Genomic DNA, 27,664 nt, shown 5'->3' with positions numbered 1-27,664 from the left:
CCATCATTTTACCCGTGACAGATCGCCTTGGGTCTGTGTGCTTTACTTCGCCAACTCTTTGGATTTTCCCTTTTCTTTCTTTTGTTTTACCCTGAATCTTTTCATACTTGAACGCGGGTCGCTCGTAACCACTTGAATGCAAGGCTGTCGGTTTCATCTTCGGAAGGCACGCAGCGCTTGTTTTTCCTCCATGCCTATAGGAGCCGCAGCTATTACCGTTGACGGTTGCGTTTGCTTACTGAGATTTTATACGAAGTTATGGAATTGTGCATGTGCGTGAGTATGTGCGTATGATCATGTTGACAACCTCTTGGCTGAGGCGAAGGTTCGAGCTTTTCGTGCATGCCGCAACTCGCTTCCCCCTCGCCGATGGAATGTGTCCTTTTTTTTTTGTCTCATCTCCCTTTCACAACTGTACGTCGTTGGTAACTTGTGGTGTGATCTTTTAGTTGAATTTCAATCGATTGCAGATGCGACTGTAAGCCGATCTGCTGTTTCATTTTAAATTTTCAAATATAAATAATTATGGAATGTTGCGGTGACAGAAACAGCACACTAAGCTGTGGAAACATTGGTTATCCACCGGCATCTGGCTAAAGACCAGCCTGAATGAGTACGTGACATATTTGTTTATTGGGATTCGATTGGGGAAGCGCGGCTGCTTAATTTTGCTGTGTAGTGCGCCGGGAAGAAACTTTCTCGTTGCCAATTGGTTGCAATAATGGTGAGGCGATACTGATATCGTTAACCACTTGGGAACAGGGGACACCTCACCACGGAACCTTTTCCTCGTCGGAAAAAATAATTGGGGGTGTGCACGGGGGTCATATTTCGTTGTATCCAACGGCGGTGAGTCGAAAGTTGTTTTGGCCTGTTGGTGAATGACCTTCCGTTCTTTGCCACCTTCTGCCACGGTGTAATGCATCTACCCTTAAACGTAGGTTTAGTGAAGGGATAAACAATCATATTGGAACCGTTTTTTACAACTATGCATGTCACGGGGTGCCGGGAAGGCGGCGAGGGAGGAGCAAATGGGGAAATGAATCCACTGCAGGAGGTGATAGAAGCGCCACCGGAGTTTATTGGTCACGTCATTGGCGAGGGCGGGTCCACCATTAAGAGTCTGCAGTGTGAAACGGGAGCAACAATTACCATAAGCGATGGCTGCAGGGTTTGCATTACCGCTGACAACAAGGAGAAGTTGAGTGACGCTACGAGTCGTGTGCGTGACATCATAAACGCAGCCATTAACCCCGATTATGAGGGACCTGAGGGGAGTCGACTGCGTAAGGATGCAGCAGCGTGGGCAACCAAGCGTGCAGAATTACTTGATGAGGTTACTCGGTTACGCGGTGAAGGAAAGAAGCATGAGGTCAGCTTAACGCTGGAAGAGGCAAAGAAGGCGGGCGAGCAAATGCGTTTGAAGAACCAGGAGGCTGCCAATGCCATTGCAAGGCACAACAACGAAAACAAGGGTAAAGGGAAGGACTACTTTGACATGCATGGCCTGCGAGTAGAAGAGGCAGTTAATATGTTGAAGTCGCGTGTTGAACGCCTGCGGGAGGCCTCCGTGGGTGAGGTGGCTGAAATGCAAATTATTACCGGTGCCGGTCGGCACTCGGGACCTGAGGGTGCAAAGTTGAAGAAGGCAGTCGCCGACTTTCTCCGCGAGAGCAACATTGAGTTTGTCGAGGTTTCGACCGCGGAGTTGAGGGCAAAGATAGTGGGCATTTGTCGTCCTGTGAAGGAAACTAAGGTGAAGAAAGCGACATGCAATTGTTTTTGATTTTTTTTTCAAAACAGCGCTTCCAAGAGTTATTAACTCCCTGCCGATCCGTTTTTTGTTTTTGGTGCGTTTCGTCGACCAATCAGTACAATGTGCATTTCCTTTTGTTTTCTTTGTGTTTCAGCACTGCTCAGCTGCGGAACGGGAGGTTGTGCTGTGTGGGAATGAAATAAGCGAGGGTGCTGAAGCGTGCGGGGTGAACCAATCTTCCGGGTTTGAAGGTTAAAGTATCGGCTGAGGCTACTGGGGACAACAAAAAAAAAGTCAACATCTTTTGCTGGTTATTGAACTGTGACATGTTATAACAACAGGGAAGTGACTCAAACCGTCCTTTGTCAAACATATTTTTTGGATCTGAAGTTGAAGCTGCCGCCGCCGCGTGCCAAAGGGATCGACGTCAGTAAGCACCGTTGACGCATAGCTTACGCAGGTATGCTATTACTTCCTTTCCCCCTGCATTTCTTCCCGCCGCACAGACTTGGGCAACGTGGGTTGTGGGTTTCTCTATGGAAATTATTACACCGGTAAACTACACAAAAAGTGATGCCTGTCAGTGTCCATTTCCTGTCCAGTACCCTTTCATATATTCTCCTTCAACTCTTATATGTGAAGGAGTGTGCCCGTGAGCAACGTATTTGTCAAGAAGGCCGATGCGCAACGTTGAAAAGAAACAAGAAGGGGCAGTCACACAGTGAATTTGTTTGTTGTAGCGAACTTTTACCAAATGCTACGTTACTCGCCTGCCACCGAATACAAGAGGTCATTCCGTTCGTTCGGTTGCTGCAAGAGTTGGCATGTAATGTATGCATGTATGAGTTTCAGTTTAAACTGTTTGTTAAAGTCTATTTTGAACGCCTTATTCACTGGTGTCCAGCGGTTGTGTGTTGGGGCATTGCCTAGAGACGCTTGTTAACCTCTCTGGTTTGAGGCCTCTTCTTTCCTTGGCGTCTTCTCACTTTCTGAAGTTGAAATCCCTCTTTTCCCATTCACTTTTCATCCCATCCCTGAATCAAGAATTTATGGCTGCTCGCCGCCATCGCCGTCACCACCACCATACGGCTGCTCACGCACAGAAACTTGTGACTCCAAAGTCTTCGCTATCACCGACAGTAGCGCAGCACCAACATGAGGGGCGTAAGGCCACGTATGAGCATCAGAACACGCCCTTCGGCGTCAACCCCCCAACCGCTGCCACACCAGAAGTGCAGTCGACGGGAGTTGCTCCGACTGTTAATTCAACTGCTTTCAAACTCGAAACCGCATTGATGCCGCCGAAGTCGCTTGACGAGGCACATCGCCCCGGAGTGGCGAAGTTTAGCGATGGCATTGACCCCAAGTCACGGTCTGTAACTGATAAGGAAAGGGGGACAGTTGGCACCAAGACAACGGGACATCAGCAACTAGGGATGCACTGTAAGCCCACAACAGAGGTTTCTGATGATGCCAGCAAGTTGGTTGCAGAAGCAAAGAAAAAAACGGAGCCGACCGCGCAGGGAGATGTGGGGGCATTCAAGAGCATGAAACAACACCAGGGGACGCAGTGCCAACTTCCAAAACCTGATGTGGACACCAGAATTTCAGAAACAGCCACTATGACGGCTGCTCCCGTACAAACCACTGCGGTCCAGATGACTGTAAGCGCGCTGGAGGAGCGGCAGCGGCTTTGGAGGGGTGGTACAGCGCTCTCAATGGCTACGGGAAATATCGGCGCAACTCATTGTGTCGAAGGGCCGAAGGGAACACAGGTTGAGACCCACTACGATTTGAACGGGTCAAGGCATCAAGCGCATGCCGCCCCACGAGGATTTGAATCCAGGCAGCCCAAAGGCGACACAACTTTCCCTCCGTCAGTGGTGGAGTTGACTTCCACGAAAAACGGCATCAATCACACCAAACAAAGCGTGACGACCCCCGCACATCTCGCCATCTCCAGCGTGCTTCCCCGAAACGTCCCCGAAATGCATTCACAGGGATTAAATTATGGGGATGGGCCCGTATATAGCAAGGATTTTGTGTGTCAAACCCCCGGTGAAGTTGAAAGAGCTCGGAACAACGGTGATGCGCTAAAACAGAAGCGCGTCAACAGCTCCGTGAGCAGACCCATTCTCTCCGCATTTGTCGATGTAAAAACATTTCAGAAAAACAACATGAACATAGTGACAGACGAAACTGCGTTTAACACAGCAACGAAGAAGGCTTCGATGGAAAGGTTGGAAACTCGGCAAAAGCGCTCGAAAACAGATGGGGAAAGGAAACGCGCTAAGAAATTATCTGCGAGAAGTCGAATGAGAGAGAAAGATACCACGGCGAAGAAAGCAGAAGAAGCAGCTAGGAAGAAAGCAGAGGAGGAAGCTGCCAGGAAGAAAGCAGAGGAGGAAGCTGCCAGGAAGAGAGCAGAGGAGGAAGCTGCCAGGAAGAAAGCTGAGGAGGAAGCAGCCAGGAAGAAAGCTGAGGAGGAAGCTGCCAGGAAGAAAGCTGAGGAGGAAGCAGCCAGGAAGAGAGCAGAGGAGGAAGCTGCCAGGAAGAAAGCTGAGGAGGAAGCAGCCAGGAAGAAAGCTGAGGAGGAAGCTGCCAGGAAGAAAGCTGAGGAGGAAGCTGCCAGGAAGAAAGCAGAGGAGGAAGCTGCCAGGAAGAAAGCAGAGGAGGAAGCTGCCAGGAAGAAAGCTGAGGAGGAAGCAGCCAGGAAGAAAGCAGAGGAGGAAGCTGCCAGGAAGAAAGCTGAAAAAATGCGAAAACGCGCTCAAGCACGAAACGCACGCATGAAGGCCGAAGAAGCTGCCAGGAAGAAAGCAGAGGAGGAAGCAGCCAGGAAGAGAGCAGAGGAGGAAGCTGCCAGGAAGAAGGCAGAGGAGGAAGCTGCCAGGAAGAGAGCAGAGGAGGAAGCTGCCAGGAAGAGAGCAGAGGAGGAAGCTGCCAGGAAGAAGGCTGAGGAGGAAGCAGCCAGGAAGAAGGCTGAGGAGGAAGCTGCCAGGAAGAAAGCAGAGGAGGAAGTTGCCAGGAAGAGAGCAGAGGAGGAAGCTGCCAGGAAGAAAGCTGAGGAGGAAGCAGCCAGGAAGAAGGCAGAGGAGGAAGCTGCCAGGAAGAAAGCAGAGGAGGAAGCAGCCAGGAAGAAGGCTGAAAAGATGCGAAAACGCGCTCAAGCACGAAAGGCACGCATGAAGGCCGAAGAAGCTGCCAGGAAGAAAGCTGAGGAGGAAGCTGCCAGGAAGAAAGCAGAGGAGGAAGCAGCCAGGAAGAAGGCTGAGGAGGAAGCAGCCAGGAAGAGAGCAGAGGAGGAAGCAGCCAGGAAGAAGGCTGAGGAGGAAGCTGCCAGGAAGAGAGCTGAGGAGGAAGCTGCCAGGAAGAAGGCTGAGGAGGAAGCTGCCAGGAAGAAGGCTGAGGAGGAAGCAGCCAGGAAGAAGGCAGAGGAGGAAGCTGCCAGGAAGAAGGCTGAGGAGGAAGCAGCCAGGAAGAAAGCAGAGGAGGAAGCAGCCAGGAAGAGAGCAGAGGAGGAAGCTGCCAGGAAGAGAGCTGAGGAGGAAGCTGCCAGGAAGAAGGCTGAGGAGGAAGCAGCCAGGAAGAAGGCAGAGGAGGAAGCTGCCAGGAAGAAGGCTGAGGAGGAAGCAGCCAGGAAGAAAGCAGAGGAGGAAGCTGCCAGGAAGAAGGCTGAGGAGGAAGCTGCCAGGAAGAAGGCAGAGGAGGAAGCTGCCAGAAAGAAAGCAGAGGAGGAAGCTGCCAGGAAGAAAGCTGAGGAGGAAGCTGCCAGGAAGAGAGCAGAGGAGGAAGCTGCCAGGAAGAAGGCTGAGAGAGCCCGAAAACTTGCTGAAGCACGAAAAACTCTGCGGAAGCGAGCGAATAAAGGTGCACGCAGAATGGCAGAAAAGGTTTCCCGTAACCAGCTTCAGAGTGATGCTTGGACAAAGAAGGAAGAGGCTGAGCGCATGAAGGCTGAAGAAGATGCTGAGCGCATGAAGGCTGAAGAAGATGCTGAGCGCATGAAGGCTGAAGAAGATGCTGAGCGCATGAAGGCTGAAGAAGAGGCTGAGCGCATGAAGGCTGAAGAAGAGGCTGAGCGCATGAAGGCTGAAGAAGATGCTGAGCGCATGAAGGCTGAAGAAGAGGCTGAGCGCATGAAGGCTGAAGAAGAGGCTGAGCGCATGAAGGCTGAAGAAGATGCTGAGCGCGTGGAGGCTGAGGAAGAGGCTGAGCGCATGAAGGCTGAGGAAGAGGCTGAGCGCATGAAGGCTGAAGAAGAGGCTGAGCGCATGAAGGCTGAGGAAGAGGCTGAGCGCATGAAGGCTGAAGAAGAGGCTGAGCGCATGAAGGCTGAGGAAGAGGTTAAGCGCATGAAGGCTGAGGAAGAGGCTGAGCGCATGAAGGCTGAGGAAGAGGCTGAGCGCATGAAGGCTGAAGAAGATGCTGAGCGCATGAAGGCTGAAGAAGAGGTTAAGCGCATGAAGGCTGAAGAAGAGGCTGAGCGCATGAAGGCTGAGGAAGAGGCTGAGCGCATGAAGGCTGAGGGTGGGGCTGGGCGCAAGAATTCCGACGAAGAAGGATGTGTTGTGGAAGAGGAGGGGTTGGGAGGAAATCGTGCCAGTGACGGGCCTCCGCGGATTGCGTCTAACCAGGAATGCACTTTATCTGAACAGCAGCGACATGAAAGAGCAAGGAAAAAGTTAGAAAGATATAGAAAGCAGGTGATGGCCCGCAACCAGAGACCAGTCTGTAAGGTAGGTGATGTGACTGCAGCTGCTGTCACGCAAGCTGTTGGTGACGTGCCGCTCATTTCCACGAGTAGAGTTAGCGGTTTGCCCACGGTCACACCCGTTTCCTCTCCGTCGGAGGCAACTTTGGTTGCCAATGCTCTCATCTTTCCAAACGGCAGTGTTGCGATCGAAAAGTTTGACGAGAACCGACTGGTAGTGCGACGGCAAAGCTTGGATGTTCCGTGGGATATTGGCCTGCGGTTCGACTGGACAGTTAAAACGCTGGCCATCGGTTCCTTACCGATGTACAGGCTCTCAGACCCACGCCGTTTGCACCCCTTCATGCGTACGTATCAGTCAAAGCCCGTGTGGTTCCTCGAGGAAGTTAACGGCACAAAAGCCAACAACATTCGCGAGGTAATGGAAGTTCTCAAGAAAAGTCTCCTGGCGACGTTCGTGTTCCGGAAATGACAGTGTACTGAGGGACTGCGTGGACGCCCCAACTTTATCACCTTTACATTATCTTGGCACTTGTTTGCGAACTCTCCTGTTCTGCCCTCTGCTCCTCTTGAGGCCCCTCATCGAGGCGGTCATTGTTGACGGGATTTCTTTTGTTTGATCTTCTTCAGATCTTTTCTTTCGTTATCGCTACATTTTTTGAATTAAATAGCTGTGAACCAAGTAAGTACTTGTGTGGTTAAGAAATCACAGGTTGTGCTCCGAAGCAACGAGTGTCGCGTTTTGTTTTTTGCCGCACGCGTGCGCTTTTCTTGGTGACTTTCGTTCGTATCTTGTTTTTGCTTGTCCTTGGGGTGGAGCACTACCGTTGTTGTTGCCGACGCATCATACACTTACATCCATAAATTTTACCCATAGACTACCATATTTCATAGAGTAAACCCCGTATTGGTACGCGCCTCCATTCTTTATTTTTTGTACGTGCTTCTATTTTCCGCTTGGTAATCCCGTAAGAGCTGCAGCACCGTTTGTTTGTAGTCTAGTCGCGTCGCAGTAGTGGTAAAGTCGTCTGCCAATGTTGTCACACGAAAGCGACATTTCTTCGTTCTATTTTTTTTCTTGCACCTCGACTATTCTACCTTTGCATTTTCTTCCTCCCTAAACATTTAGAGTTGGGCGATAGGCCTTTACACGGACAGTAATAGAGCAGTTTCATTCCTAATACACCTAACGGACTGTTCCAGTATTTCCTCCGCGGATTTTTTTTCTCGCTCCCCCGTGCTGCAATTCGTTTGATGCGCGCATCAACGCCACCGCTGTACCAGAGGCAGCCTGAGGGTTTGGCTCCTTCGTATAACACGGGTCTGCCGCTTGCAATGCCCGATGTGCCGACATTACGCATCCCTCAGCACTTGAGTGCAACCAGCCACGCAATGCCCCCAACAGCTGCGGCACAAGGAGAGTTTGTTATGGCTGCAACTGCTCCTCGACTTGGCTCTCTAGAAACGAGCACCCGCGCAACGAATCCCGCACCTTTCATTACTCAATTCCCCGCAGCACAGGCACCAAACCTGCATGGGTACGTGAGCGCTTCCCCACGTACCTCTGGGACCGGAACGGAAACCTCGGCAAGTGATTACTTTCGGTATGCCGCAAACTTGATGAGAAACACGTTACCTCCCCCAATGACCGAACTAGCTGCACTTGAAGAGGAAGAAAAGTCGCTGAAGAGGGAGGAGGAGGAGCTTCGCCCCCAAATTATCGAGCTCGAGAGAATGAGAGAGCAACTGGAAGAACAAACACAAAAGGTCGCTGTGGAGCTTATGCAAATGGTGGTACTAGAACAACAATATTACGTGGAACCCATTGTGGACTACACGGCACAGATTAAGAATGCGGAGGTGCAGTGCGTTCATCTCGCCAGCCGTGTGGAAGAGGCTAAACATTCCCTCGAGGAGTTGCAGCGACAGCACCAAAGCTACGACGCAGTTATGGAGGAAAAGGAGAGACTGAAAAAGGAGACATGTGCCGTGCGGGAGAGGTTCGCCACTTTGGAGAATCGTCGAAGGTTGTGCATGCTTCAGTCGGAAGCGCTTTTTGATGTGGAGTCACGGCGCGGGGAGGAGGCTGCGAGTCAAGCGGAGGAAACGGAAAATCAATTAATGGAAATGCGAAACAACGAGCCGCTTTTGGGGATAAAACGGTCACGGCGGTCCTCGCGCTCCATGTCTCGTGGAGTTAGCTTCGCGCAGAAGAGTATTGTTCTTGACACCGGTTCCGATGGAGACGATGACGGTTATGCCCGCAGTACCCGACATACTGGTGACACGGTATCAGGGTTAACACAGCGAGGGTCGTGGAACTCGGCAGGCGCTGAGGACGAGGAAAGTGAGCAGGATTGCGATCGCGACGACATATGTGGGATTTCTGGGCAAAGCGTGAGGTATTCTTTAAACGACACCAAGCGTGTGCAACTAGTGGTGCCTGCCGTGTGACTAGAGTTACCGTAGACTAGATATATATATTTTTTTCTGGAAAGGCCGCCCTGAAATATATGCACATACATATGTATGTGTGTGTAGGGATATTCTGTGAGCTCCCCTTTCACTATTCCTCACGCACAGAAGGAACAAACTTCTGTGGTTCATTGTGTAGACATTTTATGTAATTGCGGGCTTGTGCTCTCAGCTTCCCTGTCCTCCTGAACGCGAGACCACACACGTATATATTAAAGAAGACGCAAAAGAAATATATGAACGTTGATGTGGTAATCAACTGCGTAAACACTTAGACAAGAGAAAATGGGAGCAATAGAAAGGGAAAAAATAGTGTATATGAATGCGCGTAGGGCAAGCACTTTTTTCCATTTTTTTTTTTGGCTAAGTAACCTTCCACAGGTATGCTTTAACCCGTTTCACGTACTTTATGACTTGTATCGATAAGCACCGAGTCTCGCACAAAACTTGTCTAACTCTGCATATTGCATTTTTCCACCAGCACTAATACCACTACACTCACACCTCCTGCGGGCACCCTTTAGCATTTTCACCCCACTTTCTTTTTCTGTTGTAGTGAAATCGATATAATTTGCTGGGTGTAACGCCCGTTTGTTTTAGTCGTGGGGTACCATGAAAGGCCTCAGCCGCCTTGATGTCTTCCCGAAGTTTGACGAGCGTTTCTTGCGGGATGCCCGGCAGCGTACGGCGCTTGGTGGTGTTCTCTCCATGGCGTCCATTTTCATAATCACTTTTCTCGTCGTGGGTGAGGTGCGTTACTTCTTTTCCTCCGTGGAACAACATGAGATGTACGTCGATCCGCATATCGGCGGTATCATGCACATGAAAGTAAACATTACGTTCCCACGGGTGCCATGTGATCTCATGACGGCGGACGCCATTGACGCCTTTGGTGAGCACGTTGAAAATGTTCTGACAGACACTGCCAGGGTTCGTGTGAATCCCGATACATTGGTTCCACTCGGTGAGGCACGACCACTCATGGATATGAAGAAGCAACCAGCTGATGGGAACGGAGCTGAGCATGGAAAGTGCCCGAGTTGCTACGGTGCCGAGAGTAATCCAGGGGACTGTTGTCACACTTGTGATGATGTGCGGCGCGCATTTGCGGAGCGCCAGTGGGAGTTCCACGAAGACGATGCCAGTATTGTGCAGTGCGTGCATGAGCGGCTTAAGATGGCGGCGGCAAGTGCGTCCACAGAGGGGTGTAACTTGCACGCCTCCTTTAGTGTTCCGCGAGTGACGGGAAACATTCATTTCATACCGGGTCGTATGTTTAATTTCTTTGGTCAACACCTGCATAGTTTTAAAGGGGAGACTATACAGAAGTTGAATCTTAGTCATATCGTGCATTCCCTGGAGTTTGGTGAGCGGTTTCCAGGACAAAGTAATCCTATGGACGGGATGGCAAATGTGCGTGGCGCTACGGATCCATCCGAGCCTCTAATTGGCCGGTTCTCGTATTTCGTGAAGGTGGTGCCCACAGTTTACCGTATTGAGTCATTAGTTGGAGGCGGCCGCGTGGTAGAATCTAACCAATACTCTGTGACGCATCACTTCACCCCAAGTTGGGAGACTCCAAAGGGAGGAGAGAACAACAATGCCAAACATGATCCATCTGTGGTACCAGGAGTGTTCATATCATACGATCTCTCTCCCATTCGCGTCTCAGTCAAGCGTACACACCCATATCCATCCATTGTGCATCTGGTGTTGCAACTGTGCGCCGTAGGCGGCGGTGTTTACACGGTAACTGGCCTTATTGATTCCCTCTTCTTCCACAGCATCAGGCGGATGCAGATAAAGATGAATAGAGGGAAGCAGTTTTGATGTAACTTTTTTTCTTTTCTTTTCCTTTGTGTAGGGAGGGGGGGGGGTGGAGGAATCGGGAAGGGTAAGGGGCGATTTTTTTTTTTAAAAAAAGCTCGGCTCATTGTAACCTCAATCGCTCCCGTTCCCGAAGTTGATGACGAACCGCGACAACCTTGTTCACATTTTCTTTCTTTCGGGTTTGGTTTTGAGCATGCTTCCCACCGCTCTATACGGTGTAGCGCCCTCTATCATTTAATGATTTTAGCTGTTGTTGTTGCGGAATTCAAAACCTCCACCATAGAGCCATGTGCTTGCTGGATCACTGCGGTCACATCTCGTAACGGGCTGTCTCTTATGATTTTTCATATTTTCTACGCCAGCAGGTGCTTGTTAGGAAGGGTATGCGCAGGGTTACTGTCGTAGCTGCATCCCACGGAAAGTTTAATCGGCTGGTTGAGCGTCATTTGAGCAACTGTGCGCATGCCGTTACCGTAAATGAAGGGGATGTCTTGCTGTTGCAATTATGTCACCACTGTCCCATATATTCCGTTTTTTAATGCTTTTGACGGGGTGACACTGCTACGCTCAACGCCGTTAACCTTACCGTAGCTGCCGCAGGAACTGGAAGATGATTCACCACAGATTTTGGTGGGACTAAACAAGTCCTGCCTCTTAGAATTACCCTCTGTTTTGGTATGTACTCTTTTTGGGCCTCCCCTTCGGAGTCAAACGGAAAGGAACCCCGCCAATTTTTGCCTCCCCGCGAGGCGCTTTCCCCATCAAGCCTATTAGTTCATGTTTCATCTTCAGCTTCTCCACGGCAGTGCATTCGGGCAAGTGGCTCAGCAATCCTTGGATACCCAACTTCAATTTGTTGTAAACGTCCTTCTTTCCATCGCCGTGTAACCTTCCTACTAAACCTTTTAGACCAACTCGCCTCGCTTACGTTTAGCCGCAGTATGGGGCACTGGTGGGTTTCACTTTACACCTTCCACTTCCTTATAAAAGCGTCAGGAAACCCCTCGGAGCGCGCAATCGGATTCAGTATGCATTTTTCTTGTGTGTGCCTTAAGTGCGCACCTCTCCTTACTCTCTGGAGCCCCACGTGCCCCGTGAACATCAAAAGTTTACTAGGAACATTTTATTCCAACCCCACCCTGATCTCTCTATCCTCTCCTTCTTTAACTGTTACCTCCACGTCATCCCTTTTTTTATTTTGGTTTCAACACCGGCGCGGCTACGGCTAACCCCACTTTCCCTCCACCGCTCGTAGTCCCTTTAGCGGTGCCACGGGGCCGTGCATACTCACGAGGTTGATGTGCATTATCGAAGCCCCTGCTACGAAACACCTTTCACATGTTGAACTCGTAAACTTTCCCCCCTCCCGCGTATTTATCTCTTTTTTTTTTGCTTAAATCCTGCTTCACCACCGGGCATTGCACGCATACGGTTTTACATGAACCACAACTCTATTTTTCCGGTCTTTGCACACTTTCCAGCGCCGCGGAAACAACGCAAACACACCACTGGCATTCACGTTGCTTTTGCTACAGTTGCCGTGCTTCCTTTTCGTGCCTCCCACTTCGCGTAAGGCGGTGGATTCGCATCTCCCTTCCAACTCTTCCAACCCTTCCGCATCTGAAACATCTCCACCCGGGTGCGCCCCAAAGTCCTCCAAACCAACAGGTTCGCCTCTTAACCACAATTGGTGAGGTAAGGCGGGGGGGGACACAGCTTTCATTATTGTTTCGTCCTTTATCCCTTTTTGCCTTCGAATCCATGTTCACTCATGGAACTGGTGCATTCTCGTGTTTACTTGTGTGTCTTCCTGTGTTGATGGCCAACCTGGACAGTTTCTTTCAAACAAGGCGTTGGCGCCATACCCGGTGTTTCGGCTGTGCATTATTAATCCTTCTGTCCCACGTGCACTTTCACTACGTGGAACAGGGAGTGGCTGTGGGCGGCACCGAGTTGTGTGGCAAACTTTTTGCTGGGGAAGCCGACGTGGAACGGTTTGCCAGCGAAGCGGTGACAGCCCCCGCGCACACAGGGAGACACCCGGTCGACTGCTAGGGCGATTATTTTGCTCCCAACACGACGGTCCGAACGCGACCGCGGGCATGTGGGAGCCAACTTTAGTGTAAAGCAACGGTGGCAAAGGCAAAAGGGAAGGTAAAGGGATCCAAGCATGGCGCGGTGAGAATCCTCTGACATCCGCATTTTCCCTAGGGCGGTGGGACCAGCGAATGGTGTCGTCCCGCGGCGGCTGTGGCGTTTCTTGGGGGAGGGAGGGACCCCCGAGGCGAGGGTGTGGGCGCGGGCGCGGTGTAAGCTGTGAGTACCGTGTTGACTCCACTTAACGACCAGCCGGAAATGCTGTTTCACCAGGGATTTCGGCCAGCAGTCCGTAGGATAAAGGTTTGTCGCCCCATTGCATTGTTTATCGAAGGGGGAAACAGGGTTGGTTGTTTCTTTGGTAGTCGGCGGGGAGCACTAGGGCTGCGGGTGATTCAAACCTCATCAGTAAGGATATTTTCCATGTGCCTATGCGGGGCGCGTTACCTCAGCGCAGGGAGTTTAACCATTTGGGGCCGGGCTGCCGCTGCTTTGGATACACGATGTCGATGGCATGTCGGTCACCTGTCAACTCCGAGGTGAAAGAGTGGAGCATTCCCCCTTTTTTGAAAAAAAAAACTTTGGGACGGTGCGAATCGCCAACAGCAAAGTCATTCGTAAATGACTTGACCGCTTCACCCACCTGTGCTGTTTTTCTAACCCACTCGGAAAACGACAACATGGAATAGCGATGAACTGGGACGGACGTGCCGGCTCTGGATGTCGCGTAATGTCCTACTGTCTTAGTCCCCCTTCTAGAAAGATTCGCGCTGCTATCCCCGCGTGAAAATATTTCTCAAGTTTTTTTTTGTCAAATGGTACAAGCATTGTAGTTTCTCACCAAGAGAGGGGGGATGTTTGAATAATCAACAAAGCTATGCGATACCAAACATGTGCATACATGTGTTATGCATTCTGTGATACTCGTTAAGTCGATATGGCTGTTGATAATGGCTTTGACTCAGAGGGTATGAAACTGTACGACGCGCACTCGTTTCTGTATCATTTCACTTAACTTTTGTCGATGAAGGTAAGTCTTTAGTGATGGTCAGCCTTTTGGCATTGGAGGTTAACGCGCTTATAGTGCCTGCATTTATCGTCTTCGTTTTGTTCATAATCCCTATACCGCTGCTGTCGAGAGCCATGAGCCGGGCAATGGGCTATGCCGAACGAGTCAATTTTTACGGAGTGTCGGTTCTCACTATAGTGACAGTCACAACATTCATTGGTTTTGTTCTACAAGTAATTGATTGGAGGAGGAAGTACAGTGGCGGCAAACCAAGCTTCGCGGAAATGACAATGGAAATCGACTGGGAGGGAAGGAAGTGGCGCCTTGAACGAAATATGTACATCCACGCACTTGCCACGGTTTTGAGTGCTGCCGTGATGAAGTTTGCAAGGCTGCACAACGCCCTTGAGAAGAAAGAAAGGTAGCAATATATGGCGTCATACTGACTGGCTACCTCTGCCCCACGGATACTACTACTTTTATTACCGTTAGCAATATTGTTACTGTTTTTACACTGCTTTGTGAGCGCTTGTTTCAATCACTTACTATGATTTCTTTTTTAATGGCAGCCCGTATTTTTTGTCACCACGGGCAAAGTTGGCATCTCCACCCCCTCCCCCTACAACGCACCGCATCGCAACGCAACTACATTCTTAAATGTCTGTGGCAGGTATTGCCGAAGTAGTATTAGCTATCTTCAGGAAGGGGGTATCACTATCAGCGTCAAACGCACGAGGAAAGGGCCCTTTCCGTTGAGTATTTGCGTCGTCACAGAACTAAGTCGTGTCGTTGGTGCTCTTTGTAATGGCGTAGCGGCCACCACATTTTACTGAAAGTGATGATGGAGCACAAACTGGTCTATTGAGGAGTTAAAGTCATAGCAACTTTTTCGTAAGGCCATTGCTGGCATCTTTCACAATTCCAATACATAAATATTGTGCGGGTTCGTTCTACAGACTGGGCTCAAAAGGCAACACTGACAGCCGCGTGGCGCGGAGGGGACGGAGTGGCTTCTGACAAAAGTTGTCTATTTGGGTGGTGGTATCGTTTTTAACTCTTTCGGCCACTTCACACCGTGTGAAATTACCAAATAATCTTGACTGCTGTGGAGAAACAAAAACCAAATGCTGGTTAAGCGGTGAAAACAAGTTGCCCCTCGGCACTGTGTCTTTCAGTGGTGTACAGCGACCATGACCTCTTGTGAGCATGGAGGGTAACAAATGCGGAAAATGAAGGACATGACTACCCAAGTCTGTAGTGGCCTCTGACTGCTTTATCAGAAACCGTCATGTCATAGGTGTCTGGCCCCCAATTGTATTACGTTCCATCAGTCAATAAATTCTCATATTTTACTGTTGTTGCATATATGTGTATGTGTGTTTTGTGGAACTCATTGGATCTTATATCTATTGGTATTCTTAGTGACACACACGGGAACATATGATGCCTCTTCACGTTTCTTCATGAAAGCTGCGTGATGGTGCCCGTTATGGTAATGGTCCTACTCGCCGCTGCCCCGACGGGTTGCGAAGGCGGCATATACCGTAGATGTCATTAACTGTGATGACAGGAAGCCTATGTATCAATTTTTCAAGGACCGGGTTTATCACGCTGCGCTGCCCTTTCCGTTTGCAGGGAAGCAAATCCGTTTACTGCAGCGCAATATTTGCATCATGCTTACCGTGACAAGTTGACAGTGTCGGAAGTTGACTCGGACGCTTAGATATATTCCCTTATTTTTGCTTGTATCTATAGTTATTTATTGACTTTTATGGGGGGTAGTGTTACCCCATGGGGGCGGTTTATAACATCGAATCAATGATGTTTTCATGGAGAAATGTGCGGAGGCGTAGTACCTTGCGTATGCGAAGAAATTAGGTATCTTGAGAGTTGCGAATGCTTGTGGTTTTTGTCACAATGGGATGCATCTCCCTTATTGGCTTTACACATCTCGTGGGTTGGCACACAGGGGGGGGGGGATTCAGCGATTTCCGGGATGTATCCGACACCATTTCAGTGGTTTTGGTGAAATCTTGAAAAGTACAACTTTGTGACGGTACACGAATACATAAGTGCCTATTTTCAGTCTACCAACCTCTGCTTCTAACTTTCTCCTCTCGTTCCGGTACCGTCATCTGGCATTTAGTTGCTGTGTGCAAAATGACTCCCATTTGCGCTAACGCCGTTTGAGCTGCTCAGTCGCAAAAAAAAAAATGAGGAATACGTGCGTTTGAGTGGTGTATTTTTTTCGTGCAGCTGAGATCTTTGCCCGTAATGGGCCCAGTGCAGTGGATCGCCGCAGTACTATAAAATAAACTTTAACCTTACCGGCGTCAAAAAAAATTATTAGAAACCTTAAATTGGTGAGATTTTTTTGTATTGTTTATGTATAATCAACATAAAATCTAACCTATGGAGACCTCAGTCGCACCTCTTGTCGCACGGGACTGTTAGGTTCACTGAGTATAAGTGGTTGCCAAAAGATTGTATACTGCACCTCGTGGGTATCTTCATAGTAACAGCCAGTGGGACTGTTAATCGATTGCTTGCCGCTCTTTCAGTGGACAAAATCCCCTGTGACGAAAATCAAAGGAGGGACCGTCGTATTTTTGGCCCTTTTTGAGTGAGGGGGAAGTGGTATACACGATATCCTTTTCTACATCCTATGGGTTATATTGTTTAACCAAACTAATCCGGAAGGGAACTTGAGCCGTGGTGACAACACTGTTTTCGCCAAATATGCTGCGAGGTGCACAAATTTGGTTGAAATTGTATCACTACTATATGATTTAGATGGTCTTTTTAGTTTTTTTTGTTTAGTTTGATATTGAGGTGAGATTACGGGGACGTAGTGTGAACCGTTTGCTGTGGGTAGGGAAGAGCGCATTTCTTTTTTTTTTGTTTTGCATTGACACCAAACGCACATTGGATGATTATGCGGGATATTGTGGCGACACAGTTGTGTCTGTTTTAGTAGCTTCTCTCTCTCTTTTCTTTACTTTCCCCCCTTTGATCACCGTTAGAGCGTGGAAATTCATGGAGCCGAAGCGGAAAATATTGTCGGCTCCATCATTATTGTATTCAATATTTTTCCCTACTGTATTACTATTTTACGCTAGTTTAGAGGTGGGGAAGAAGTGGAAATTTTTCCGCAGTGTGTTGCACGCAGGTGGTCCTTCTGGTATTTTATGCGAACGTAACGAAGTTGTAGAGTGGAAAAGGGGGGGACTGGAGGATGTCTACTCATGAAGTCGACGTACTTCTTTCCCACCTAGGATACGAAGCAACCACCCACCGGAAACAACTGCAGGACCTGAAAAATCGCATAGGTATTGCACACACACATTTTGATTGCTGGTTATATGCTTTCCTCGAGAGTAAGGATTTTAACGTCCCGGAGACTATAAGAATCGTAGAGGAGCGTGAAACGATGGAGAGAACTGAGTTGTGCAACTACACCGACGTCGATACTGACATTCATAGCGAACTTGCGCGCGGAGTTGTCCAAATCATTGGGTCAGACCGACTCGGACGGGTCTGTCTGTACGTTTGCACCGCACGATACGCAACAGGTGTAAAGAATCACAGTGAATACGTCAAGATGCTTGATGTTGTTATGACGTATGCAACAAGACTGCGTGAAGAAAATAAGAGTTGCCGTGTAATTTTGTTAATAGATCAACAGAACGCGGAGGTGTTAAAGAGTATGGAGTTATGCTTCCAAAAGACTGTTGCGACACGCATTAGCAGGTTCTACCCGGGGCTCATAGAGCGGGTCTTTATTGTGAATATGTCCAAAATCGCGGCGGTAGTAGCTCGGCCGCTGCTTAACAGAGCGTTGAAAGATATATCAGGTTCTATTGTCGTCGTGTCTGAAGCCGAACTACGCCGAGGTTTCCTGCTACAATGGTTCGACCAAGCGGTTCTCCCTACCGAACTAGGCGGTGAACTTAATACTGTGGAACCAGCGCGTTGGCGTGCGTTCGCAGACGCCGTGACGTGCCATTTCTGTGAGTTACAGAAGGCCATAAAGCAAGATAATTTAACTGTGAAAGAATGGGAGCTGCAGCAATTGCAACTGAGGGCCGCGGGGCGTCAATTACAATGCAAAGATGGTGAAGCTGAACCTTTCGGTGATATCACGAAAGCAAGACACGAGTACGGCGACCGGCATGAGAGAGGCAACAGATCATACGCCGAAGAACAATACCATCTGATGAGAAACTACTGTTCTGTCCGCGACGAGATAATAAAGGTGGAACTCATAAAGAGGAATTTAGTTCTGAGGTCTATGTCAGGATGCTGCAAAGACGGAGAGCAAACATGTCATTACTTTCGTGAGAAATACCGGAAGGTAAAGAGGCACCTTGCAGAGGAGAAACATTATCTCTTTTACGTGAAGATAGCAGCTGGCGTGGCCGCCGCTATACTTCTGGCCGCGGTGTTTTTTGTATGCCGTGTCACACTCATATGGTGGGACTGGGTGCTGAGGGAGGACATCACAACACTAATAATAGCAGTCGTCGCTGGTGCTTTTTCCGCAGTACATTTGCCTTGGGGAATGAATGTGTAACGTGAGGAAATGCAGATCATGTGCCATCGTAAACATGTTGTTGACTCCCCATCAAACAATAGCGAAAGCCTGTTGGCATTTCTACTGCTTCGTTACCCATCACCGTACCTAATGGGGGGGGGGGAGGTCGCAAGCTGTTTTGAAAAGTTCACACCCCACCAGCTGCATGAGTTTTAACATCCGAGTAAAGCGGTAGCCACTACGCCAGACAAGGGGAAAGATGCCGCTACGGGAACGTGATGGGGTGTGCAAACCAACAGTTTGTGGTGTAGAGGGTCTTGTGAAAGCAGGCAGTTGATACCGCTAAGGAGCGAAGAGGTTAATTGGGGATCATATCCCTGAAGCTGATGGACAGTTTGCCTTTCATTTCCCTTATTTCTTTAAACTGCTTTGTTGCACGCAGAAATGGTTGCTGCAACGGTGTTAGGCTAACATCGCCATAACATTTTATTTTATGCTTTATAGGTAACACTTCACACGTGCACTTGCAATGCACCACATCCTCACGTTGTCATTACTTTCTACCTCCTTCCCGTTTTGACTTCATAGGTTTTTGCGCTGCGCTAGCAACCGGTCAACAGTCAATAGTATCATTGCCTTCTGCTCGAGAGGAGTGTAAATAGTAACCTACGCAAGTATAACGGGAAAAGAAGCCCAGAGGGTTTGAGTGGTATACAACAGTTTGTACACCCCCTTCCCCTCCCGGGAAAAAATATTAAGCAGGAAAATCTACTTCACTTTTGCCGTGTATCATCCCCTTTGTTCAGTTGTCACCGTCGTTGGTGATTTTGCTCCCGTCGTCGCTGCGGCTAACCGTTACCGGGCTTGTTGTCATCAGATAACAATGGGTTCTGCTGCGGGAAAGATTGGAGAAAAAAAGCACGATCGTGGGGAGAAATTGCGTGCAAGGGAAAACAACGGAGATATCACCAGCGGTGGTCTAAATGCGACGACAGGCCACACCAACGATAATGTACATCGGCCGGGTGAATTTTGCCGAGGTTCCGTACCAACCGGGACCGAGGTGACTGAGGACGATATAGATGCGGATGACGACGAAGACGACTGTGACACTGGCAATGTCAATAGCAGTTACAATGAAAGGGAAATGGTTTCACCCAACTTACAGATTTTTCGACGCCACTTGCGGCGACCCGTACACTCACTTGGGGTATCGGAGCCGAGGGAAGGTGCACTGACACCATATTTTAACCCAAAACCCGCAGAAGTGGTGGGTACGGAGATTATCGCAAGTGGGGAGCAGATGTGTAGTGGTTCCGATGATCAACACAGGTTGAGCGCATCTCATCGTTGCAGACCTGAGAGTGACAGTGAAGGGCTCAACACGTCGAGGGTAACTCCAGTTTCTCATTTTATCCTAAAAGCGGATGAACCGGCGAGTGCTTTGCCATACAGTCTGAGTGATGGACTTTCCTGCAGTAACACACAGGTCTCACTGAGCGGACGTGGGACGAGGGGCCTGGCGGCGGTACGAGAGTTGCAGACTACCTCGACAAAATCCTTGCGTGGGGATAGTTGTGGAGCTCGTGGCTTTTCATACAGCCTGCAGTCTAACGGTAATAACACGTACGCAACATCTGACGGGTCGGACCTCTTTTTGTTCTCTCCAGCGATGGATCGTTGTACACCAACACCGTGAAACACTGGTGGTGTTGATAAATTCAGTGGTAACGAGAGAAAGCATGGGGGCCTGCAAAACGTTACTGCGTTGACCAACCTCATACGTGCACAGGGGAAGTTTCCTATGCAAAGCACACCGGATGTAAGCTGCGGGGGTTACCGTCCACAAACACTCACTTATTTTTCGTATATGTATTTTTTGCTCTCCCTTGTTTGAGCCAAGTTTCTCAGTTTAATTGTTCTTCCGTGGTTTTATCTTTAATGCCACCGTGTTTACTTTAGTTGTGGTTTTCTCACCTCCCTTATTTTTATTACATCCCAAATGGGACCCCGTTTTCACAAATAAGTGATTATTTTTTCATCTCTTTAAGTTTGCCTCCCATTTTCGTTTTTTAGCGGGTTGTTTAATGCTTCTCCATATATGTATGTATGTTTCCGTCAGCGGTAGGATTACCTGAGTCACCTTGGACGACTCCCATTTTTGTTTTATTTCATGTGTAACCACGTAGTGCACGATGTGAATATGCGACACATAGCTTTGTTCATCGGGGTATGGTGAAGCCGAAATAGTCATATTTATGCATTACGCTTGTGGTAGTAGCTCGCCCCGCGCACGATGTTGCTGTCGGCCATCTACCCACGGCACCTTTAGTACTTGTTTTTCATTGGGGTCTAAGTAGGTGAGTCCTAACACCTTCTTTTAATTCTACCTCTCCATTTTCCACAATTTTTTGCAAGTGTTTGTGTTTTATGTGCTTGTTACTTTTACTGCATAATGGAGAAAGAAAAATGCCGTCAGATGTCTTTGTTTCCCCACGACTCCCCTCCTGTTCTTGTTGTCCCCCTCATTGTTGATTCCCTTGGTTGCAAGTATTCTGACACATTAATGCAGATAGAAGCAATACTGGGGGGGGGGCTCAGGGTTGAGCGTCGCTCAATTTTTTTATTTTTGTTTTCCGAGAACTAAATGAGCGTCAAACATGTGCATATGCATTATTTCTAACTTTAACGTCTACATGCTTTTGTTTGTCACTTCAGGTGTTTTGGGGCAATGTGACGGGTGCTGAAATTGTTAACCCTTTCGCACAACCCACACATACATAGTTTTCTTTTTTCTCTCTTGCTTTTTGTCTTCTGTAGTTCATCCCCGACACTCCATTTTACTGGCGGTAGAGAGACTACACACCAGAAGGTGACTGCATCCCTTGAAAAACGGACGAAGAGGAGGGTGATGAACAATTTTTTTCCCTCTTTAGTCATTGCCCAATCCCAGTATGTAGGCTGCGGGTGAGGTGATTGGCATAGTCTGGTACCCCGCGCTGCTCGGTTTGGTGCCTGGGTGTAAATCAGGTAACTTTGGCACGAATCATTACCGTGTTACGGCACACACGTTTCTCCTTCACGCACCAGCGACCACACCTCGTCTACTGGCAGTCGCTCGGCAAAACACATTTCGACGTATGTGTCATCGGCGCCGGTCCCGCTGGCGTTGCAGCAGCCCTACGAGCTGTGGACTACAACAAACGGGTCTGAATTGTAGAAGCAAAACGTACTGGCGGTTGCGATCTGTGGAATGGCACACTTCAGTCGAAAACGTTGTGGGAAATGTCAAACTTTTTGGGGCGCGCGAGGGGAAGTTCCGCCGAACGGGTGTATGGAACTACCATTTCAAATTTTATGGAACTCGATGATGAACGCATGCTGCAGAAACTGCAAGAGGTGAGCGAGACGCGGGAAAAGCAGGTACTATCTGCCCTCAGCGCCTCTAACGTGGCGTTACTCTACGGTCGCGCCGCTTTTGCTAGCCCTCATGAGTTAGAGGTCAGTAGCCGCGAGGCAAAGGAGTACCGAACGGTGACGGCTGATTATTTCATCATCGCCACAGGTTCTGCCCCTGTCACGCAGCCACATGTGCCCGTGGACCACAAGAACGTGGTGACTTCCGATGACCTTATGACGTTACCGCTGCCAAAAAGCATGGTAGTGGTGGGTGGCGGCGCGCTTGGCAGTGAATCCGCGATGACATACGGCAGGCTTGGTAAGACCAAGGTGTTTCTACTAGACAAGAAGGAGCGCATAATGCCGAAGGAAGATGATGATATGGCAGCAGCGATACAGAAGGGAATGGAAAAGCATGGCGTAGAGGTGCACCAAGATTGCTTGCTGTACAGCTTACAATCACTGACCAAAAGTGAGAGTGATGGCCAGGAGACACCAAATGACGGCACCTCGGGGAATGGAGTTCGCTATACCATCATGCACCGCAAGACACATGAACTTCAGACGTACGAAGTGGAGCGGGGCCTCACCGTGACTGGGCGCCGACCGAATTACTTCGGACTGGGCCTACGTAATACTAACTGCGAAGTGCGCGACGGGGTACTTGTGCTAGACGAATTTGGCAGGTGTGTAAACAAAAAACACATTTACGCCGTGGGAGACGCAACAGGTCGTGACAGGTCAGTGAGTATGGGCGAAGCGAAGGGGCGGTTGGCAGTAGATCATATATACAGTTCACACATAACGGAGCCGCTTCACCCCGACCATTCCAGAATTGTATTCCTAGACAGTGCCGTAGCTTCCGTGGGAAAAAACGAAAAGCAGTGCAGAGCAAAAAATGTATCGTATGTAGTGGCCAAGTATGGGTTTGAACTCTGCAGTCGCAACGTGGCTGCAAGCAACACCGAAGGGTTTGTAAAAATACTCGCGAGTAATGACAGTAAAAAGACGCTTCTCGGCGTTCACGTAGTGGGATGGAGCGCAAGTACTATCGTAGAGTTCGCTACCGCGGCGATTCAACGTAAACAGTCGGCATACGAGCTGAGTGAAATGCTCACAGCGTACCCATCCGTTTCACAAGCATTTCTAGAGTGCTTGCGCGTCATATTGGGCACATCCATGTTAAAACCTGGTACATTCCCCGGTCTCGTCTGCAATACATGGACTCCGTCTGACTGTGAGCGAGGTCGGGGCTATTGTTCGCTGGGAAATGCTCAAGGCGGTGGCAAACAATAGGTGGTAAAACAGACGGGCATGAAGAGGTCGGGAACACGTGGGCTGGAGTTTACACGCATGTCTGTTCTTGGAGTGGGGCTGCCGTTTGCCTTCGGGTGGGCGGATGGCTGCTGTTCATCAAGTGGTCGCGAGGAGGGTCCGCTTGACTGGAAAGGTGAATGGCCCAATCGCGTTCCGCGTAACGCAACTTATTCCTTTTTTAAAAAATGACGTGTACACTCCCTTCCCAGAGTTACTCTTTTCATGAGACAACAAGGGAGCGCTCAATGAAATCACACATCATTTTTCTCCTTTGAGTCGATCCTCCGTCTTGGACCCTGTTTATTTGCGTGACGTGTAGTCCAGTAACCGGACGTACCTTTTACGCTAAAAAAGCTGGTGGGAAATATATGTTGTAATCGCGTATGAAGGAAGAGAACGTTAGTTTGATCAATAGCACCCCTTAATTTTCCCGTATAAACAGCCCTCCTGTGTTTCCTATGATCTCTGCAACATTTCACGTGACAACGCCCCCACACGTAGTTTTAGTAATTAATACCGTTACCACAGTGATGATTCGGCTGTGCCGGGTATGTTCCTTGAGATCAGCTTGCGTCAGTTATATCCCCTCAAATTTGCCTCGTTTCGATGTTTGTGTCATTGGTGCCGGCCCCGCTGGCATTGCGGCAGCCCTACGAGCTGTGGACTACAACAAACGGGTCTGTCTTGTAGAAGCAAAGCGTATTGGTGGTTGCGATCTGTGGGATGGTGCATTACAGTCAAAAACGTTGTGGGAAATGTCGAAGTATGTATCCTCTCTCTCCGGAGCGTCAGCTCGGCGGGTTTTCGACGACGACACGGTGAGGGAAATTCAGCAGAAACTGGACCTATCAAGAGTGCAACAAACCTTGCAAGAGGTTAGTGCAACGCGGGAAACTCAGACTGTTGAGTTGTTGCGGGCTGCCGGGGTCACAACAGTGTTTGGAAGGGCTATGTTTTCTTCACCACATGAACTGGATGTGCATAGCCCCGGTGCAAATGAATATCACGTTCTTACTGCTGATTACTTCATTATTGCTACAGGCTCCGTACCACGGCAACACGAATTCGTTGTAGCGGATCACCGACGAGTCGTGACGACGGACACCATCATGCAGTTACCCATCCCGTCAAGCTTGGTAATTATCGGAGCTGGTGCAGTGGGATGTGAGTTCGCCAGCATATACGCCAACTTTGGCCGCACAGAAGTGACAATCATCGACAAAGCCAAACGGATTCTTCCGAAGGAAGACGAGGATATCGCAAACTTTGTCGAGGAGCATCTTACGCGACGGGGGGTACGTATTCTCAACACCTGTACCCTGTTTGACCTAGAGTCATGGGAGGAGAGTGACGATGTTGGGGGATGTGTGTACAGTGTGCGACACAACACAACGAATAATAGGAATGATGCAAATAGCGTGGAGACGTATGAGGCAGAACGAGCACTGGTGTCTTTGGGTCGCACACCAAACCTCTCTGGCCTTGGCCTCGAGAACACTGCGTGCAAGGTCACCGGCGGACAGGTTACACTGGATGCTTTTGGTCGTTGTGTCCCTTACAAGCACATTTACGCTGTTGGTGATGTTTCCGCTGACCGGGGTTTGGTGAACCTCGGTGAGGCACAAGGCCGAGGGGCTGTTGAGCACATTTACGGGGAGAAACCTGCGCGACCGGTTAATTCTTCTCTTCTCACAAACCTTTCCACCATCCTCTTTCTCGAAGAGGAGGTGGCTTGCGTTGGACTCAACGAGGAACAATGCCGTGCTCTTGGGTTCGGTTACATCGTTGCGCGTTACGACTACAGCCATCTCAGCCGTGCCATCGCAATGGGTGGTGCACAGGGATTTTGTAAGGTGATTGTAACAAACGACCGGCAGAAACTGCTTCTAGGCGTTCGCGCAGTCGGGGCTCACGCAGGAAGCATAGTTGAAGTCGCGTCACTTGCCATTCGACAGTCAGATTCTGTGTACTCACTGCTGAAGCTGACAGCAGCGTACCCGGCAGTGGTACAAGGGTTTGTTGAATGTATTCGTATGATTCTCGGCCGGTCAAACATCAAGCCCAACACGATGCCAAATCTAACGCTCACCGAATGGCGCCCACCGCACGGTGCCCGCGGCCGAGCCGGCGGCTCCGACGCAAGCGACTGCGCCCCCTCATCGCCGGAGGTCACACACGAGCAAAAAGAGATGGAGCGGAATTTAGAAGCCACCCGGTTAGAGCAGTCGGTAGTGAGGCAAAGCTTAAAAGTAACCGAGGATATTGAGCGACGCTAGATGTTGGTGGAAGGATACAAGCCCATGTCCCCGTAAAGGCCTATAATTGCGGATGGCGTGACTGCTGGATGTTCAGTTACAGTTCTTCCATCGTCATGTGTATACGTTTAAGGGATATGTGAGAGCACTGTTGTGCGCTGGTCAAAGGCAGATCGCATGAGGGCATAAGATCCAGGACAGTGTATTATCCCTTCCCTTCTCTCACCCTCACCCTCACCCATTCTCTTCTTTTTTACCACCCCTCTTATCAGTGAGTTCATAATCAATCGTCTCCTTCCTTCGAAGGTGAGAGACCTATCGACTCCCTACTTTACCTGTCTTTCGCCTCTCTGCTTTGTTTCATACCGTGCAGTGTTCTGTATACCGTTGTGTCCGGGACTGAAATGCGCGGGGAGGGCGAAATCCTCCGCGCGATAAGCAGTCATTATCAACGGCAACGGGAAAAGAAGCACGTCATTGTAATATAACTTTGAAACGTCTGCGTGCGGGCGTTGCAACGATCCAAATATGTGCGTGTGTGTAGGGAAGGGAGTATCCCGATGTTTGAGTACTCACTATGGTGAGGGCTTTATGCATGACTTTTTCTCGGACACACACGCGCAAATAAATGTCGTATCTTAACCAACGTGTAGGCAGGCGCGCTGTCCTTTAGCCGTTGGAACTACTTTGATTGCTTTAGCTTGACTGACTTTTTTTTCCTCGTTCAGCCGCTCCGCTTTCTCTCAAACTTTGTCCCTCATTATCAGTGCTTTGGTATTGCTTCTAGTGTTTCCACCGTAGTGCTTCGGTGTATTCCCGCAGGTGCTGCAGTCGACGCGGTCCCACGAGGCAGAACCGCGACGAAGAGGGGAACATTAGGAAAGGAACAGAAACTGAAAAAAAAAGCCCAAGGAACTGAAAAATAAGGAAGGTGTAATAATAGGTGACAGGGGTTGAAGTGGAGTTAGAGAAGGGAAGATTAGAAGGTTGTAGGGGTAGGGGAAAGGGGTGCCATCCAGTCCGTTCAATTGCCCGAACCCCGTGCCTGTTCTCGCACTTGGCGAAAGGGTCTGTTGTTCCGCCACTTACAACTGGTCGGCATCATTCGTTACCTAAGCGAACAGCTCGGACAAGAGAGGCTGCGAATTAGCATACGATCTAGGCGGTACGGCGTGAGCGAGTCATAGTAGTGAAGTAACCGAAACCTCAATGAACTGTGACGAAATCATAAAGAAACTCTTGCTCAATCCGGTACACAACACTGCTGCTACGCGGGGCCCTGCCGGTGAGAACTGCGAGAGCAACCAACGAACGTACACTCGCATCTCACGCCTTGCCGCGTTCCAGAGCGCCCAGACACAAGAAAGCACTCCTAAAACCAATGGAACCGGACGGGCAACGACAGAGGGGTTAACGGAGGCTGAGGTGCGGTGGTTAGTGATGGAGTCCCGGGCGCTGTTCATGTCGCAGCCGATGCTAGTAGAAATTGCCGCCCCCGTGAGAATTTGCGGGGATGTGCACGGACAGTACACCGACCTCCTGCGACTCTTCGACTTGGGAGGCTTCCCTCCAGATGCAAATTACATTTTTCTCGGGGACTATGTAGACCGTGGCGACCAGTCATTGGAAACAATCTGTCTCTTGCTCGCATATAAGTTGAGCTTCCCTGAGACCTTCTTCCTCCTACGTGGCAACCACGAGTGTAGTAGCATCAACCGTATATACGGTTTCTTCGATGAGTGCAAGAGGCGGTATAGTGTCCGCTTGTGGAAACAGTTCACCGATACTTTCAACTGCATGCCAGTGGCTGGATTGGTTGAAGGACGTATCCTCTGTATGCATGGTGGGCTCAGTCCTGAACTCACTGATCTCGATCAGATACGTCGCATTCTCCGCCCCACGGACGTGCCCGATAGTGGACTGATATGCGATTTGTTATGGTCTGATCCCAGCACGAATATGGAGAGTAACTGGAGTGAGAATGACCGCGGCGTGTCGTGGACCTTTAGTGAGAGTGTCGTGAAGTCTTTCAATAAGAAGTTTGACCTCGACCTCATTTGCCGTGCCCACCAGGTGGTGGACGCGGGTTATGAATTCTTCGCAGCACGGCAGCTTGTGACAGTTTTCTCTGCGCCGAACTACTGCGATGAGTTTGATAACGCCGGTGCATTTATGTGTGTGGATGAAAATTTTATGTGTAGCTTCATACGGATTGAGCCCACACGCACGCTGTTGAGGTACTTCTTTTAGCGTTATGGAAGGTACTCATGCGGTGTCG

At 49.5% G+C, this 27,664-nt stretch overlaps 10 protein-coding genes and 1 pseudogene across 10 annotated transcripts, besides 4 other annotated features; all 11 read left to right on the top strand.

Moving 5' to 3' along the window:
• Positions 1 to 27,664: part of a sequence feature (sequence corresponds to BAC RPCI93-3M17) that runs on past both edges of the window.
• Positions 499 to 527: a sequence feature (AT_rich).
• Tb927.4.5130 (hypothetical protein, conserved) lies at positions 989 to 1,786 on the top strand (the record flags this gene model as incomplete). The annotated part of the gene is made up of 1 exon (XM_839568.1): positions 989 to 1,786. One exon carries the CDS (start codon positions 989 to 991, stop codon positions 1,784 to 1,786), a length of 798 nt encoding a protein of 265 aa, XP_844661.1.
• On the top strand, positions 2,806 to 6,942 carry Tb927.4.5120 (hypothetical protein, conserved; the record flags this gene model as incomplete). Its single annotated transcript, XM_839567.1, has 1 exon — positions 2,806 to 6,942. The coding sequence occupies one exon, from the start codon at positions 2,806 to 2,808 to the stop codon at positions 6,940 to 6,942; it is 4,137 nt and encodes a 1,378-aa protein (XP_844660.1).
• Positions 4,569 to 4,750: a sequence feature (CT-rich).
• Positions 4,992 to 5,551: a sequence feature (CT-rich).
• On the top strand, positions 7,725 to 8,924 carry Tb927.4.5110 (hypothetical protein, conserved; the record flags this gene model as incomplete). Its single annotated transcript, XM_839566.1, has 1 exon — positions 7,725 to 8,924. One exon carries the CDS (start codon positions 7,725 to 7,727, stop codon positions 8,922 to 8,924), a length of 1,200 nt encoding a protein of 399 aa, XP_844659.1.
• On the top strand, positions 9,558 to 10,775 carry Tb927.4.5100 (hypothetical protein, conserved; the record flags this gene model as incomplete). The annotated part of the gene is made up of 1 exon (XM_839565.1): positions 9,558 to 10,775. The coding sequence occupies one exon, from the start codon at positions 9,558 to 9,560 to the stop codon at positions 10,773 to 10,775; it is 1,218 nt and encodes a 405-aa protein (XP_844658.1).
• Tb927.4.5090 (hypothetical protein) lies at positions 11,453 to 12,004 on the top strand (the record flags this gene model as incomplete). The annotated part of the gene is made up of 1 exon (XM_839564.1): positions 11,453 to 12,004. The coding sequence occupies one exon, from the start codon at positions 11,453 to 11,455 to the stop codon at positions 12,002 to 12,004; it is 552 nt and encodes a 183-aa protein (XP_844657.1).
• Positions 13,917 to 14,306, top strand: Tb927.4.5080 (hypothetical protein, conserved; the record flags this gene model as incomplete). The annotated part of the gene is made up of 1 exon (XM_839563.1): positions 13,917 to 14,306. The coding sequence occupies one exon, from the start codon at positions 13,917 to 13,919 to the stop codon at positions 14,304 to 14,306; it is 390 nt and encodes a 129-aa protein (XP_844656.1).
• Positions 17,117 to 18,454, top strand: Tb927.4.5070 (hypothetical protein, conserved; the record flags this gene model as incomplete). Its single annotated transcript, XM_839562.1, has 1 exon — positions 17,117 to 18,454. One exon carries the CDS (start codon positions 17,117 to 17,119, stop codon positions 18,452 to 18,454), a length of 1,338 nt encoding a protein of 445 aa, XP_844655.1.
• Tb927.4.5060 (hypothetical protein) lies at positions 19,299 to 20,114 on the top strand (the record flags this gene model as incomplete). The annotated part of the gene is made up of 1 exon (XM_839561.1): positions 19,299 to 20,114. The coding sequence occupies one exon, from the start codon at positions 19,299 to 19,301 to the stop codon at positions 20,112 to 20,114; it is 816 nt and encodes a 271-aa protein (XP_844654.1).
• Positions 21,545 to 23,110, top strand: Tb927.4.5050 (annotated as a pseudogene).
• Tb927.4.5040 (dihydrolipoamide dehydrogenase, putative) lies at positions 23,590 to 25,407 on the top strand (the record flags this gene model as incomplete). The annotated part of the gene is made up of 1 exon (XM_839560.1): positions 23,590 to 25,407. The coding sequence occupies one exon, from the start codon at positions 23,590 to 23,592 to the stop codon at positions 25,405 to 25,407; it is 1,818 nt and encodes a 605-aa protein (XP_844653.1).
• On the top strand, positions 26,596 to 27,636 carry Tb927.4.5030 (serine/threonine protein phosphatase PP1; the record flags this gene model as incomplete). Its single annotated transcript, XM_839559.1, has 1 exon — positions 26,596 to 27,636. One exon carries the CDS (start codon positions 26,596 to 26,598, stop codon positions 27,634 to 27,636), a length of 1,041 nt encoding a protein of 346 aa, XP_844652.1.

Source organism: Trypanosoma brucei, chromosome 4 (genome assembly GCF_000002445.2).
Source record: "Trypanosoma brucei brucei TREU927 chromosome 4, complete sequence".
NCBI lineage: Eukaryota > Euglenozoa > Kinetoplastea > Trypanosomatida > Trypanosomatidae > Trypanosoma > Trypanosoma brucei.
This window is presented reverse-complemented; position numbering and strand designations above follow the sequence as displayed.